Raw genomic sequence first — 17545 nt, 5'->3', positions numbered from 1 at the left:
TCATAGTGCAGAGGATTCAGTTTATTGAAGTCAAAGTTTAACAACTTAAGTTTACAATCTGTATTTTTTTGTAATATATATTCATATATATGAAACCAAAAAAGGCTACTTTAGGAAGAATAAATGTCATTTTCTTTCTTTTTTTAATATCATCTTTAGTCATTTTTAATGTACAGAATAACAGTAAGCTAATATTATCCTTGAAAAAGAGCAATATGTTCCTTTTTTAATGTCGCAGTGCAACTTACATCTTACACACCTGTGCAATGTACCATGAGGTGTACACCCCTGAAAAAACACACAGTGGAATCTCCCTTTTCGGCCTGTTTCTGCAGGATCTGGGACACAAAGATCTGGGAGGGATAACACAGTCTGTGCCTACAAATCATAACCCACGTAACTCCTTCATCTACAGTATGTTGCCTGCTCAGCGGAGCAGCAGCATTTAACGTAAGAAAACATATTGACCAACACTACAGATGAGAAACGGAGAGAGGTCTGCAGACTGAAACTGTATCATTGCTCTTCTACAGCTGTGTGTGTGTAGGATCGCCAGTATAGTCAGCCCATTGTTGCCAAAGAGAGGGTTGGGAGGCACAGGGAAAGTGCTTGCATCATTTTGTTTTCTTTGTGGTTTACTCGTAAATTAACCTTGGAATAAAAAAAAAAAACATGAGCTATAAATCTGGGGGAGTGATCAATACTTCACAACAGTGAGACATGATGAAAAAACCCGAACCTACACACAGTAAAATATGAAGAGTTAGTACAGCTAGTGCTGGATGCAGCAGGTGCTACACATGTCTTTGACACTGGGAGGCACCACTGAGTCCATGGCTTGATAAAGCATCACAGACATTACAGACCAATGAATGTAAATGTCTTTGACCGGCTCAGTATCAACCATGTGCTAGGAGGGAATTAAAAGGAGATGTAATTGTACTGCTGTCTCTCAGTCACCATTGGATGTGTGGTCGTCTCACTATGAAAACCAAAGCGTCAAACTGAATACAGCAGCTTAGGTGCTTTAGAAGGATCTGCATTAGACTGAATGACAGAGTAGCAAAAGTGCTCCCCTCAGTTATTGTACAGTTTGTGTCAAAATCTCTATCTAATCAAAAAAATAACAAAACTTGATAAACAAACAAAGTCATTCTTTCTTCAACAGTACTTTTGCATGTATCATGCGCTACAAGTCTAATTATGTTGCAATCATGAGAGGAAGATAAAAAGAAAAAAAAGAAATGAACTCACAAATGATCCATGATAGTTAACCATGTCCAATTAGATCAGTCCCAGGCCTTTTCTCATGCAACACGTCACCAGGAGAAGATGATGTAAACCAGTAAAAACTGTCAATCAACTGTCAGTGATGATGGTTGTCGTTTGCCTCCTAGTTATTCAAATGCTTATCACCCTGCATCGACAGAGTGAAGAGGGGGACACTGCAAAACCTTGGCATAGAATACATCATACTTTACATTATATCTATGACACAAAACGTAAATAGATTTATATATTCTTCTATGTTTAAATATATTTGTAGACTGTACACAAATCTTTAGAAAATGAGACGGCAAATGCTTTTACCTGATATTTTGAACAGCAATGGTAAAGAGGCCGATGAGACATAGACCCTGTGATGCAGCCAATGAGATGTAGAAAGTGCATTCTTTGTAGTGAGTGACTCCCTTGAAAAGAACTCGCTAGCTCTTGCATTCACTGTTTACGGAAAAGAAAAGAAAGAAATTAAAAAAAAAAAGAAAATATTTTTTGCACCTGCGCAAATACATACTCTCTGTCTTCCCTCCGCTACCTCTAGAAGCATATCACAGTGGTAGTGGAATGCAAACATTTACATCAGTATACACATATACATAGGTCTTTGAGGACAAGAGAGAGAGAAAGAGAGAGGAAACAAAACAAAGGAAACATGTGAGAAAGGAGGAGATGAGAGAGAGGGAGAGAGATTGCAAATTAAATTGTAGGATTGCGCTCTATCATAGGAGCCTCCTTCTGCAGATAAAAATGTGTTTGTTTTTTTACAGTTCACAGTTTGAAATAGCGTGCATCTAGCTGGCACAATGGTTTCTCAACACTCATGACACTCAGTTACATCGGCTAAAACAGATAAACCAACATCGATGGCTACCTTTCACAGTCTTTTTACACCAAAGTCACATAGTCACTGCCCTTACTTTCCCCACATTGTCCCGTCAGATCGTCCTGGAGTAACAGTAAGGTCCCTGTAAATCAGCGAGATATGCAGTGAGAGGAAAAAAAAAATAAAGAGAGAGAGAGAGAGAGAGAAAGGGGGAGAACTGGTGGCTCTGGGTGCAAAGTTCATCAGTACAAAAGTACAGTGCTGTGGTGAAAAGGATTTTCCTCTGTATTGCTGCTACATAGCTCCCCCTGCCCCCTAAAATCAACCAGAAGAAAATAACAAAACCAATACAAAGGAATGAATGTGTTAAAAAGTCTCCTTTTTTTCCATTTTGCTGGACAAGCACGTGGAGTTTATGCTGAGTTCCATAGACAAAGGAAGATTAATGCTTTCTGTTCAGGCATGCAATAGGCACCCTCTGGGGTCCTCAAGATTATCAAAAGTTCATACACGCAGGTCTCAGACTGTTCCCTCTATGATATTTACACATCTTAAAATGTGTGTTCCTGTATGTGTTTCTGTGTGAGTGTGTTCAGAGGAGGTTTGGCTAAGTAAAGCTGTGTGTGTGTGTGTGTGTGTGTGTGTGTGTGTGTGTGTGCGTGTGCGTGTGTGCGTGTGTGTGTGTAAGTGAGTGTCAGCATCTCAGTTCAGTCTCTGCCTCCCCTCTCTTCCTCACACGTGTGTCTCAATGAAGGAGTGTGTGTGGGTCATGAGAGGTGCGGCCAGCGGGGAGAGGTCGTCCTGGCCGTTGGTACCAGGACTGAGCTGGCAGATGTCTGTGTAGAGCTCGCTGTGCCACTGCTTCCACTCTCTGAAGGTCTGGGAGCACAGGCCAGGGTCCTCCAGGAGGGCACAGATCACTGCCAGCTCCGACTCTTTGGCCTGGGGGAGCAGAGAGACACCAGGGGATTACCACACTGAATCCAATTCCTTCCTTGCTGTGAGAGAATCCTCTCTTTGTGCTACCTTCAAGGTGCTGCGGAGGGCTCGCACCCGGTGTAGCCTGTCGTTGAGCAGAGGGTCCCTGGCTCGCTGGGTGAAACAGCGTCGCAGCTCTTGCCTGCTACAAGGTCTCGGGTCTCCTAGGGCCGTCACGTTAGCTTGCTCCAAGGCCCGGTACAGCTGCTCTAGACCATCTAATGATTCTGGCTCACGGCCCTCTGACACCCGCCGCTCCCTTCCTTCTGACACCCTCCTCTCTCTGCTCTCAACTCTCAACTCCCGCAGGTCTGAGACAGCCAGGAGACAACCATTAAGAGTGGGATTCATAATGTACATGGTGTATTTTAATACTAACAGAGCAGAAATACTATCAGACAGTCCGGTTCTCTTCCTCACTAGCACTGGGTCTTACCAAAGTGTCATTTTTTAGCAAGGTTAAAATGAACCCTGCCACTCTACACCGTCTCTACACACAACTACACACACTACAGGTATGACTGTGGGCCCACTTCTCTAGTGTGTGTGGTCCCACAGAGCACACAGCTGTTTGGAGTGAAATAATAACAATAAATAAATGTGTATTCCCTGTTTTAACCTGACTTTTAAGACCCAATCTTAAATGAAAATGAAGTGAAATCATATTTGTTCCCTTAGTGGACAAGTGGACATTGTGGAAGTTACTGAAATAAAGATCTGAACTCATACATCATTGTTACACCAGATGAACAAATATCCTCTATTCTTTTGTGAGGGGACAAAAGGTCATTCCCAGACAAACCATGTACAAGTATCTAATTTATTGTTCATGCAGCTTTTAAAACTCTCAACAGACCTATTAGGTATTTTTAAAGAAGTAGTGTAGTAGGAAAAACACTCAACATAGAAACACAGCACAAGGACGTCTATTGTGTTGACTATGTTCCACAGCTGAGGTCTCTGATTACAATGTATTCTTTACATTCTGTACAACACACACATTAAGATGATGAGCTCAGAGGAAGAAGAGAGAAGTGGTGCTGTTGTTGAGTCACAAAACAATAACAACATGGCAATAGTGTGGTAATAATTTCTAACATGACGGTAATATTATGGTAATAAACATCTTATTTCTAACAGAGTGGCAATGAGTAGATAATATTTCAGTAATACAATGTAATTTCCAGGTAATAACATACAATGTATGCAGAGCGTGCAAAGATTTTTGAAACATCATTAGTACTTAGTACTTAGTACATTAGTAAGTAGTACCACATTATCACATTATTACCTGATTGTTACTATTCTGTTATGTAATCTGTCATTTTGGTGTATGATGACAGTAACATTTACTTATTTGTTTTAAATACAATTTATGGCTTTGATTTGGCTCAATGTCTAATCTGCCCCAGGAAGACTAGCTGTGCCGAAGGGAAAAGCTAATGTGGTTCTAATAAATAATCAAACTGCCTAAACCTAAATCATATCATGGTTGTTGCTCCACAATTAATACATTACTATGCAAATTATTTTTATTTAATGATCCTATTAATATGCTCTCCCAACCCGTTCTCATCCCAGGAGCGTCATGTACCGACACACACGTCCCTCAGCGTCGCCTGACAGATGCACAAGGCACACGCACCAGGCTTTCAACTGACTCCAGTGTAAACACGCTCAAAGCAGAGCAGAGTAAAATAAAAGTCAGGGTTAGGGTAAATATCCAGGTTAGGCTTAGTGGATATAGACTGTTGGCTCACACTCTGACAGACTTTTATTTTATTATTATCATAAGCATGTCCATGACCAATAATAAATCAGAAATAATTATATATAATAAAGAATATATGTTTAACTTGTCAATGACTGCTTAGTACTGTTTGGTGCTCACAGCGACATTAAAGGGCAGTTTAAATGCACCACGCAGAGGGATGTGACAGAGCGACAGTATATGACGCTCTTAGAATGAGAACGGTCTGGCTGTTCACACTGTATAATAGAAATCTCTATATTTTTGACTTGTGGCAAAATACTTGATACAGTGTCATTTTCTTACCCTCCTCAGCCTCGAGCATATCTGCAGCCTGCACTTCTCCCTCTTCATCTTCACTCCTCTCCTCCATATGAGCCGAGGTGTGCAGCAGCTTCCCTAGCATCGGGTCTCTGTTCCTGGGCAGGCTCTGACTCCGCTGCTTGTGAGAGCGCCGGTGTGTGTAACTATGTGTATGTGGCCCCCGCTCCAGAGGGAAGGGTCCGTCCCGCTCCCTGTCCCTCTCTGCGGCGTGGTGTCTCCGTACAGGCAGGGTGGCCTGCCTGCGTCTCTCCGGGGACATGCCCTGCCTGCCCAGCCCTCCGTACAGCCCCATTTCTCCTGCCATGCTCCCCATTAGGCCTCCATAATCAGTCTCTCCGGGCGCAGTCTGGAGGAAGTGCAGCCCTGCACTGGTCAGCGGGGTCTCAATGAGGTCCTGCCAGGAGCGACGCTCACGATGGGAAGAACGGCAGCCGGATGAGTGTGTACTGGTGCTACCTGTGCCAGTGCCCATGCCCATGCCATCTCCACGCTGGTCCTCAGCTGAGGAGTGGGAGTGTGTGGACTCGCTGGAGAAATGCCGACCATGCTTGGGTTCGGGGAAGGGGCTAGAAGAATTTACCTGGAGAGGGAGAGGGGAGGTGGTAGAGACCATCTGTGGAGGGATTGGGGAGGTGGAGGCACTCATTGGTTGGGGGCGTGGGGACGGAGTGGAGCGCATGAGGCTCATGGAGCTGACTGAGCGGGGCAACTGGTCATAACTGTGGAGGAGGTTAGTCTGGATGGCCCGAGGGTAAATGAGGTGGACGGGGTTGGATTGTGTGAGAGGAGGAAGTGATGGGAAAGGTGACATATGTGAAAGGAGCACAGACGCAAGGAATATAGTAACCCGTGAAACAAGGAGAAGGAGGAGATGTGCGAGGAAGCAAGACGTGGCAGAAATAGAAAGGTCAAGAAAGAATAAAGGAAAAAAAAGAGACCCAAATATGAGTGCAACAAAGCAATGAGATGGCAGATATGTAACTTCAGGAATGGCTGACAGGAGCGTAGCATGGCTTAGCTGGAAAATGTGGTGCCACTGCATCTGCTCTGCAATAGACATGTCTGAAGGTTGAACTTCAGTGTTGCACAGTGTCTTTTCATGTTTAGTTTAGGACGTAATGTTCATTGTCATTTGTCACCACCTAGAGGTCACACTTGTGTATAATATCTGACAGTAGAAGGCTGCTTACAGGACCAGACTGTCTCACACTCGGATGTATTATTAATGCTGTGCAGCTCTGAAAACTGTGAGGCTTTCAGGAATAAAATATTCAATCACAATGAAACACTGTGCAGAAAATGAGTGTGTGTGTGTGTTTGTGTGCGTGTACTTACTGATGGCGTGCGATGATAAGTATCACAGAGGGATGGCGGTCCCTCCTGTTTGAGCGTCATTGAGCCGTCGACCTCATCTTGATCGCTCTCACTCCAGTAGTCTGATTTTGAGATAAACACACACACACACACACACACACACACACACACACACACAGGGATTTTAGTCATTGACAGACGAGGAAAAAGTGCGACCAGTAATTTCAAACTGAGACAACCCATCTTACCTTCGTCTGGGCGTGGCACCTTGTCATCTGGTGTGTAACCAATAGCAGCGAGCCCCAGTCGGTTCATCCACCTATTGGAAACAAGTGAAGGACACGTTATACTGTGGCTGCTTTTGCTCTTTTCATACAATTGATTGAGAATTGAAAAAATAATTGCTGCTTTATCCAGAGTCAGTTTATTTCATTTCTTTATTTAAACATAGAGTGTGGTTTCTGACTATATTGCAGCTTCAGATGTATTAACTGTCATGTAGAGTTCAATTATAGATGCATTTGGTTCCTCCTGGGGTTTTTGTGTCATCTTGTACATCTGTATGTGCTGTGTTTGTGTATTCTTCACACGGATACAGATGAAAAGAGTGGCCGGATTATTAACTCATCTGCAAACATGGTGATCATTCAAACTTAGCAGTGTGGTGGTTGTTTGTGTGAAGAGGAGGGCCTGGGGTGGAGTCAAGATTCCCAAACTGAATTATTGTTCCAGCTTCTACACAAGCATCTCCAAACACAGTATGGAAGTCAAATATAGCTGGTAAATTATTCTCCCCCCAATTATCTCCCCATGTCACTGACGGGCGGTGTGGATAATTAGAGCTCCTCAGATAACGCTCCTGCAAATATCACGACAATCTCCAACTTACACAAGCGCACACACGTGACGGCGTCTCACATTTACAAACACACTGCTACATTTAACAGCAGAGAGCTGGGTTTGTGCCTTATTCATGTGCACTTCATTGTGTTGGAACACAATAGTGCACTGATTAAGGATTCATAAAATGACACATGACGATGCCAGCCTGTGACGACTGTCCACACCATAACACAAATACACGCTCACGGAGTCTCACAGACACACAGTCGCTTACCTGTTCATTTCCTCAAGACAATCTGTGGCGAAGAAGAAGCTCTTGATTTTGGGATGACAGGCTTTGAAGGCACTGCAGTCAGCCATGCAGGGGGAAGAGGGCTGATTAGTGTTTTTGTGTTTGTGCAGTCAATTTGTTGTGTGGGTGAGTGCAAATGTGCTTGATTAGTAATTTCAGCGACGTGTGAGGGACACTCACAATTTCCGTCTGCACTCTATGGCTCGGTCTATTCTGAACTCAGGGAGGCTGATGAAGCCCTCAGCTTTCTCATCCTGCAGCAGGAGACAGATGGAGAGTGGCGGCACATCATCAACACAGAGAACAAAATGTCATGCATACTGATATAGCTGTTTTATTTGGGATAGTAGTCCTCTTGTCAAGCATATGAAAACAACATATGTTGTTTGTATTTACCACTTAACATGAGGCAAAGAAAGATAGATAGATAGATAGATAGATAGATAGATAGATAGAACAACAAAATAAAGTACAGATACGTGAAGTTTGTCCCTGGTCTCGAATTTTTTAATATTTTAAAGCAGAAATGTTCATAAAAGGTCCAACATGTAAGAGTCAGTGACATCAAAAAGTGAGACTGCAGATTAGAACAAACAGAGGACTCTTCTGCTCACCCTTCCCTTACGTCTTTCTTTTTTGTTTGTGTATAGCGAGCCGTTCTGCCTGCTGTACAAACAAGCAGTGCAAAATGGCAGCCTCAGTAAAGCTGAAGATAAAAGGCTTATTCTAAAGCTATAGAAACTGTTTTCTTATCTTAAAGGGATTCTACACTTGTACAAACATACTTATATATAGGTAGTATATTCAATTTCTGTCAACAAGTTCTCCTTAACGTTATACACTGGACCTTTACAAGTCGCAAAGAATTCCGTATTATTCTTTTATTTACATGGGATTAGTGGAGGATAGCTCAATGCTAATGCTCGATACAGCATCAGGTTAAACTCAGGGATGTACTGTAATAAGAGACAAATGTGGTGGCTTACGTTTTGGTTGGTGTACCAGTAGAGGCAGGACTCTTTGAGGATGAACCAGTACTTCCTCCATTTCTGAGTGAAGTAGCCTTTGGCGTCTTTCTTCTTCCACAGCCAGCCCTCACAGTCACCATGGCCCAGGTCCTTACACGAGATTCTCCTTCTACTCGCGCTAGTGAGAGAACCTGCAAAGAGAGGACATGTTGATATTAAAACTGGTGCTGAGAAGATTTGGAGGAGAACTGCATATAATACTGATAAAGAAGTCAAAGTGTGCTTCTTTAGAAGAAATACAAATGATGGTTCTCTCTTTACATCTGATAATATTTTGGTAATTATCCAGGTAACAAAGTATGACGTTGAAATTCATCTTCTCTTATGTGCCATACACATTTTCCATTGTTATTACCAAGATATTACTTGGTGATGATGAGAGAATTAAGATATATTTCCATAACATTACCTCACTACTTCCACATTATTACCATATACATCACTGTGATGAAAACTGTTACACTTGAATCTCTGAAAAAACATCTGCATCCCTGATGAGACCAGTGACAGTGATAAGTTAGCAGTGTCCAAAAATGGAAACAATCAATCACTGCAAGAACAGTGACGAGGGAAAATGGAGCAGGAAGGTGTCAGCAAGAAAAATCTGGACATGTAAACTATTGTTTTGCAAGCACAGTGTATCTCTCTCTGTTTATGTCCAGTACAGATGCTTTAGCACTGGTTCAGTTTAGTGTTCAGACATTTACATCATTTCATTGCTTACCTTTACTTCTCTTTTTGGTTTTCGTTCTTAGCGAGGTGTAATGGAAAGACTACAAGGAAGAGGGAAAAAAAAAAAGCTTTAAAATAACAACAAGTCAAGGCTAAAATTGGGCGAAGGACAGACATGTTACAGCAAAGTTTGTGTGATGGTGTTAATGAAATTCCCAAATAAACAAGAACAAGTCGTTCCCTCTGACTCTCTCTCACACGCCCTCGCTGGCTTTTTGAAAAAATATCTAAATGTAATGTTATCAGGCAAACAGCAGAGAGGATTAAACACACAAAAGGATCACAGAACTAAAACTACGACCCGTGATTGAACTAAAACCTCAGACAGAACAGGATATTGTGAAATGTATCACAAAAATGCAACGTCGTCGATTGTCAGCATGTAGTTGAATCCCAAATTAAATGGCGCACGTGATGAAATCTGTCCTCAGGGGAAACATTTTCCTTTGTTTATTTCTCTGTTGTGCTAAGGTTTGATGTGACACTGTAATGAAATAAGAGCCATTAAGTCACTCGCTTAGTAACGTCCGTTACACAACGATGTGATTAAAAATAGCCACCATAAGCTAATAGGACCATTGATGTTGTATCAGCTTAACCAGTGAATGAACTGAAATGAACAATGTTTCCAGTATTTTTGATATTTAACATATGATTATAACAAATACAGTACTCTGTCGGCTCAGTGGATTTTTATTTAGGTGACAAAGCTAAATAACTACTTGTTTATAGCCATATGCTGAGTCACTGTAATGCACTACTCACAGTGTTTTAGAGGAGAGGTGCGGGTTAATGACTGACAAAGCTTCCTGTGTCACAGTAACCATAGTATGGAAACCAATTCACCTCGTCTTTTATTTAAATTATTACACATGTGAATGGATTTAATCTCAACTGTATCTCGTATTTGTGTCTGACTGCATGCCCGGGTCTTATTTGGACACAACTGATCCTCATGTAACAGCAGATGTGGTTGCTAGGAGATTTGTGATGCACTTGTGAGGCCTCTGTTGCTACCGTAAAAAGGGGGGGTTGAGTCTCTGTAGTACAGGAAAAGCCAGGGTTGTTTAAGAATGAGACACAAGACCTCTGCTCTCCTACCTTCCTCATGGAGGCTGCTCCTGAGCTTCCTGAGCCCGAGTACCTACAGAGGGATGGACAGGAACAAAAAAAGAAAATCAGCCCCCAAACAACACTTACCGCTCTTACTTGTCAGATACGTGGTCACATGTATGGACTCACCTGTCTGTTGTGTCTGCTCGCAGTGTATCTGCACCTCGCTGGTGGACAAAAGGAGAAAAATAATCTTTATTAAAGAGCTTTTACAAATACATTCAAACACAGACAGACACATACTGTACATGTCTTGTGTTCATGTGTTGGTAAATCATCATTTAGACAAGGGGATTTATTCTAATTAAAAAAATAATCAATTTATTTTCTATAGCCCAAATTGAAAATTATAGTTTTCCCAAGTGGGCTTTACAATCTGTACATGGAGCGAGATCCTCTTTCCTTAGAACCTTAGAGAGGAACGATTCCCTTCCAGAAGAAATAATTATAATAACAGGTAATAATGTGTTTCTTAAACTTTCCCCATAAATGATTAATACAGTGCTGTGAACCGCTGTAATCTACAGCACTGTACTGTATAAAGGAATACACTTTGTGTAGTTATAATTCTGATAGATTCATGGGTCCAGAGTCCATTTCATCTGTAAAATGCTAATAATATATTTAACAGAATGGTAAAAACTATGACAGTGTTATACCTTTTGGATCTTATAAAGATACCCTATTGCCCATCGTCAACTTCAGACACAAAAAAGCATTTTCACATAATTAAATAAACCTACATGGGCACACTTACTGGGTCCTTAGCCTTCCATTAGTAATAGTAGTAGGTTTTAAAGGTTTTAATGTGCTGCATATTTCACTTTTAACGCTGAGGAGCACAAAAGGATCACGGCTCCATAGTCCAGAGCCCTTTCCACCAGACGAGCACAAAGAGGTGTTTAAATGCATTTATCAAGTGTCTTTCTGTTTTCTTCAGTTGCATTATGGGATATGAAGCTGTTGACAATGCTGGAATAGCAACCTTCCCACGGAGGTCATATGTATACTTAGAACTACTGATACTTAGAATAGAATAGCAGACATAGTGCTGTCTCTCTCTCTGAACTACCCTATGTTATAGAATTATAGTTCACGTTGCCTACACCAGCTTTATGGATATGACACATATTCAAAGAACTGCGTCAGCGTCCGGGACGAATTTAACATTTTTGGTGTTTTTCATTAATGGACATGAATCATACTGGGAGAATGAGTGAGAATCGGGCCATTAATGTTAGCATATGTTTGTTAGCGCAGGATGGTACACTTCATGTGGTACAGAACAGATATGAGTCATCACCATGAGAAGCACACAGCTGGGAGGGGGGTAAGAGAGGGCTGGTGTGAGCCAAGCTGTGAATCTGTGTGTGCCTCGTGTTGTACACACACTCTGTCGGCCGTGCTTGTAATTGGTCTGGGTGATGCTGAGTCATACACCTAGTCACAGGGGTACATGATTGTGTATGTGAGCGAGTGTGTGTGTGTATGTGTGTGTGTGCAAATGTGAATTTGTCCATATTAAATGTCTATTTAGGCTCAGGATGAGTCGTGAGATGGCTACCATGTATACAAGTGTACTGTGAACTGTGTGTGCGTGTGTGTCAGAGGGGTGTGTCTCAGAGTGTCACTTTCGTTCTCATAATGCGTGATGCTGGCAGTCGTGCAAAAACACTCATCATCCTCTCGCTCCTGTATCTCCTCGACCTGACACATGCACACACACACACACACACACACACCAGGAACAATGTGTGTACATCATGTCCTCAGCCACAAACTGTCCCCTCTTAAAGGAGAAAGACGTCAACTCTATGACATGAAGAAAGATTTGTATGCCAGTGGCACATCTCTGCTTTAGGATTAAATCCTCGAAGGTGATTGTATGTGGCACTGAAGACATTTTGATGCAAATCAATGTACAGTTGCTCTTGTGAGTATTGATCCATGTTCATAGTCGTAAAGTTAGAATACAACATGGCTCCAGTTGCAACATTGTGAACAAGAGAGGAAAATCATATATGTACAGAGGAGTAAGCTATAGAGGTCTAAGTAGATAATGCTTGTTTGTGGTAGGGTTGGCACCTGAAAATCAAAGGTTCAATCAGCTGAGAATTGAAGACTGGCACCCTGTTCAAAATCTAGCAGTTCAGTCAATAAAAACAACACATTTCTGAGTAGAAACAGCCACATTTAGCAGGAATGATTCATGACTATTGGTTTTAGTCTTTTGATGGAATTTGTTGACAGAAAGAAAAAGATCATCAGCATCCCCTTGCGTAGCATTTCAAACACTGTAAATTCACTGGCCAAATAGAGGTTCCAATTGGTTTTTATCAAAACTATTGATGGCATCACCAGTTGATTATTATAAATATCAAGGAATATGGCTGGACAGAAGATTCATTTTCAAATTTCATATTGACATAGAAACTGAAATTCAGACTTTCGGCACAGACTGAAGTCTTGCTTGTCTCTGGCCTCTATAGTCAGTAGCTGTTGGCCTCTGTTTTATCTCAGTTAGATTACAGAGATGCTCTTTACAGTTTTGCCCCACAGACCCACCCTGTCAAAACTCAACCGTCAGTCCAAAGGTACATGATGAACCATCACTGTACTCAATACAGCCTGTGGGATGCCGTCCCTCATTCACGAGGCCTACATCATTGTATAGTTTAAACTACTAAAAGTTATCGCTGGAAAGGAACCTTAACTTACAATAAAATGCCGTTAGAATAGAAACAGGCACATTTAGCCTTTTTTTCCACGGCCCCTGGTAGTGGAATGATCTTCAGACTAAAGCTATCACTCTGAATGTTTTTAATCAATGATGACTTTTTTATTTTGTTTTTAGTTTTGCACTGCTTTTTGTTACTGTGATTGCTTGACTCGGTCTCACTTGTAAAACAGCGTTTAATTTCAATGTGACTAATTAAAATCATCATTAATTAGTTCCGCCATGTGTTATAAGCACATATAAGCAGATGACTGATTGAGTTGATGGACAGAATATTTGTTTACTGCTGTCTGCTCGCCTAATATCCCTATGGAGATATTAAATATTAAAGTGCAGGAACCAGCTGAAAGCAACAGAGTACATACAGGCAGAGCATCAAGCGGCTGGTCTAAGCGCAGGGTTGACGACAGCATGGAGGGACTGATGGGAAAGCTGGGGCTGCTGGGATTGCGGCTCTTGCGTCGCGAGCGTCTGGTGGAATCCCGTCGACTCTCTCTTCCCGGACCCTCGGGCTCCTCCTCAATCACCAGGATCTTGTCATCGCTAAGGTAACGCAGCAGGGAGTTGTCTGAATCTGTGGGGAGACATGCGAAGTGTGAAGCAGTTTGAAGGATGGACTGGCTCAAAAGAACCCATGACAGAGAGAGGAAAACCACAGAGGGGGAGGAGATATCATCAGAGAGTCATGGGAGAACTCCAGAGTAGAAACAGATGAGGGCGAATAGACCCTTACAGATAAAAAAAACCCAACAGACAGGGATAAAAGTGCCTCAGAGCCTCTGATATGGATCCACAGCCAGCGACATACAGCTAATCTGTTTGCGGTGATTATGTCGATTTGGAGAGCATTACGGCTAAATCTTGTCACTCTCTGAAACTTTTATTCCGCTCCAAATCCAAAAAAATGCTTTTCACCTCATTTGTTTATTATACATATACTTCACTGTGAACACGGAAAAAAATGACTGACAGAAAGAGGAGGAGAAGAGCAGTTGCCTTGTAGAAGTATTGTGATTTAATGTTATTCATGGACTTTCTGACGGTAGAGTGGAGAATCCTCGGCTGAATACAAATTGACTCTTGCCGCAAAAAATGGTAAAGCTGGTTAGGACTGGTCACATAGAAAATACCCTCATTTCCAGAACATCTTTATAAATGCAATTTCCTTGCATTTATGTTGTTTTGTTTGTTCTGTCAGATACATATGTGACAGGTATGTATCTCCACACAACCACACCACCATGGATAACCAGAGGATGAGCTGAAATGTGTTGAGCCGAGTATGGAGCAAAGCACGGCACCAGTCTGTCACCTTTGTGTTAAGTGTGTGAGCGTGTACACTGTGGGGGTGCGTGTTTGTATGTGTGTGTGTACCTCGGCTCCCTCTCTTGCCCATGCTGGGTTCCTTGGCCTCTGCCATCCAGTTATATTCGGGAGGCATGGAAACTGGTCTGAGGTCACCTGGAACGACCAATCAGCAATCAGATAGTGGGCTGTGGGTGGGGGGAGTTGGGGGTGTCTCGGAAAGGCAGTGACTTAGAGATAGTGCGGGAGAAAGCTTGGGGTGCGGGGGGGGGGTTCAAGTGAGGGCGGAGATTCAGGAGACCTTTGAGGAACTGCTGGAACTGCTTGCACGCCCACTATGGACTTTTATAGCAATTAATTATTCTTATTCTTATTGGTTGGTTAAAAAGTTGTCGTTAACTCGACCACTATGACATCAGTCAAGTTCTAGAGATTTCTAATAATGCCAAACAACACAGCAAAACATACAATAAATACTATGTGGAAGAACTAGTGTCATGTATCAAAGTTTTGAGGAGGACATGTGATCTTACACAGCTAATCTAAGATTCAACTCTGATTTTAGCTCTACTTTGGTCTCTTAAGCTACAGTGGTTAACTTTTCTGGTGCTCACCAGGTAAAACACAGCAGGTTTGTTTGAGGTTATTGGTTAAACTGAACAACACTGATCAGAGTGAAAACAAGTAAACTCCTGAAGATTATGAAACACTTAATAGAGTTGAAAGGACATTGTGTTCATTTATTTGATGTATTGTAAATATTAAAATAATTAATTAACTTTTAACATAGTCATAAAATCAGTTCTTAGTCTGTCCATAGCCTGGACAGTCAAAAGTGTCTTTTAAAATAAGTGTATCTTTGGACACAGAGCAGAGGCTTGTTAAACTTAACTAATATTTTCCCCTTTGTTGGAGATCATACAGATTTCTGTGCAAGTTGACTGATTATCTTTATTATTCTCACAGTACAAACAGCATTCAATATAAAGCGAAGAAACCCTGCACATACTAGCAGTTCCTTGAGGCTTTTACAGGAAGGTACAGGATGTGTGGGAAGCTGTCTGAGACACAGGTGAACACAGGTAGTGGTGCAGAAAGGGAGCTGGAGACAAGTGTTTTTGGACTGACCCATAGGATTGTGATCAGTGTTTCTGGGACGTGCGCACGTGAGAAAGAAACACAAGGAAGCTGAGCCATGGAGCGAGCGGTGAACACATAACAAGGAGTTTTGTGGTAAAGATGAAAACAAAAAGTAAAGGAAGAAAGCAGTTCTTCAAAACAAAGTCAGGGAGATGGGGCCATTCCACAGCGCCACTCACACAGTTTGAGTGTACTCGCTTTCCTACCATGAGTGGGGGTTTTGTCCCTCCGGCGCACCCCTGTATTCCTGCCCCTGTCGTAGTCAGGCCCTGGGGGTCCATCTCCCTCTAACAAGGAGAAGTACTGACCACTGTCCTGGTCCAGGTAGTAGCTGACAGCCTCTGAGCCTTTGGATCCAGACTGGGAGCTCACACTGTAGCGGCTGATGTCGTCACATGACATCAGACCCATTTCCTCTCTGGGGAGAACAGAGCTGTCATCATCACTGTCATCACCTGGATCATGGTAAACAACAATCATCATCAAACATCTGCACTTGGGAGCATCTGACCTGGTGCTGTAGAGTCCAGAGACAGGTGAGAGGATATAGACGTCCTGCATGCTGGGGCCGTCCATTTTGGACATGCCTAAAGTTCCACCAGGTGTAGGGGAGGTGCTGGTGGGACTGGTGGGGAGCGGCTGGAGAGAGAGAGAGAGAGAGAGAGAGAGAAAAAAGGGAAGTATGAATCTGTTTTCAGCACTATTTCACTGAGGTGCAGTCGGGGGATAGAGAGGAGATGCTGGAGAGAGCACAGGAAAACAAACCAGCACATAATACACACTGTAATGCAGTGGACAAAACCTTTTACTTGTGCTATTTTCCTTGGAGCTCTTACTTGTTTTAACACTAAATCAATTGAATGTCAAATAGAGAGGGTGCCATGTTGTGTGCGCTGTCTTTTTTTTGAAAATATCTTTCTCATTCTGCAGACTCTTCCATGTTCAATCGCTTCACTGTTCTGTCGTTTTGTCTCAAGCCTCTTCACTCACATGGGGCTCTCCATGTCTGTTCCCATGACAACCCCTTCCTCTCTCATCCTTTCCTCGCCCTTCCACTCTCCTCAAGCCCCCCCCCTCCCCCCATAAGAGAGAGAAAAGGACAGAGGTAGCGAGGCCTCCTGCTTCGGCTTGAGTCAAGGACTTCTTTTGTCATCGGGTCCTCTGTGTGAACAGGGCGCCTCGCTCATGATGTCATGGAAACTTGCTCCTCATTTGAAATGAATAGCATTACTCCTCAGTTGGAGCAGCCCGAGTGACAAATATATATTTAGTGTTGACAGTTTTATCCCCAAGGATGAGCTTACCCAGAATCTGAAAAATGGAGTGTTTTACTGTATATCTGAGGAGTACACTTCATTTTCAAGAGGAGACACTGAGTGTGGATGGAATGGATAAACAAACAGAGAGCCCGAGCGATGGCGAGGCAGGCAGCGTCCTCATTATGGAGGCCCAGTGATTCATCATTTCATCAACAGTGCATTAGTGGAATTCATTTCATATTACAAACTTTACCCCCTCTTCCATCCCCAGGCCCTGTCTCTATCATCATCATCTCTGTCTCTCTTGCACAGACTTCTTTTCATTAAGGCAGTTTACAGTAAATAATGAAAGATGGCTCCACATTAAATAATGAACATGGGCTGGAAAGAGAAGCAAGTAAATGAGAAAGAGGAGAGGATAAGAAAACACGCCAGAAAGAGTGCAGGAGAGGGTGAGTGAAGCAGGGACGCTGTGCAATGTGGTGACTGGAGCTGAGAGTGAAAACAGTAATTTAGTGATTACAGCCCACTGCTGACTGCATGGAAAATTGTGGGGTGAGAGGGGGGCTTCCACAGCAGGCAATTGCAGTTTGGTAAAAAACAACAACAAAAAAAGCACTTAATGC

At 42.6% G+C, this 17545-nt stretch overlaps 1 protein-coding gene across 7 annotated transcripts in view; it reads right to left on the bottom strand.

Annotated features, from left to right (window-relative positions):
- The window catches only part of si:ch211-26b3.4 (connector enhancer of kinase suppressor of ras 2), a 54351-nt gene continuing 36806 nt past the window's right edge, over window positions 1-17545 (bottom strand). Inside the window, exons 10-26 of one of the 7 annotated variants that reach the window (XR_006361448.1) lie at window positions 16172-16299; window positions 15867-16078; window positions 14590-14676; window positions 13581-13789; window positions 10608-10645; window positions 10467-10509; window positions 9358-9406; window positions 8592-8764; window positions 7786-7859; window positions 7588-7659; window positions 6719-6789; window positions 6492-6592; window positions 5139-5892; window positions 3131-3393; window positions 2153-3046; window positions 1591-1722; window positions 1-1454 (exon numbers count right to left, since the gene is read on the bottom strand). Coding sequence is in view for 4 of the 7 variants with exons in the window: in XM_044040545.1 (XP_043896480.1) it covers window positions 2837-3046; window positions 3131-3393; window positions 5139-5892; window positions 6492-6592; window positions 6719-6789; window positions 7588-7659; window positions 7786-7859; window positions 8592-8764; window positions 9358-9406; window positions 10467-10509; window positions 10608-10645; window positions 13581-13789; window positions 14590-14676; window positions 15867-16078; window positions 16172-16299 (2484 nt within the window). In the remaining 3 variants the exon portion in view is untranslated. Of the gene's footprint in view, window positions 3047-3130; window positions 3394-5138; window positions 5893-6491; window positions 6593-6718; window positions 6790-7587; window positions 7660-7785; window positions 7860-8591; window positions 8765-9357; window positions 9407-10466; window positions 10510-10607; window positions 10646-13580; window positions 13790-14589; window positions 14677-15866; window positions 16079-16171; window positions 16300-17545 lie in introns of all 7 variants that reach the window. The other 6 variants (XR_006361446.1, XR_006361447.1, XM_044040545.1 and 3 more) reach the window with 6 other exon arrangements.

This window comes from Solea senegalensis, linkage group LG12 (genome assembly GCF_019176455.1).
Source record: "Solea senegalensis isolate Sse05_10M linkage group LG12, IFAPA_SoseM_1, whole genome shotgun sequence".
Lineage (NCBI taxonomy): Eukaryota > Metazoa > Chordata > Actinopteri > Pleuronectiformes > Soleidae > Solea > Solea senegalensis.
The sequence above is the reverse complement of the archived record's forward strand: the minus strand, read 5'-3'. Positions and strand labels throughout refer to the sequence as shown.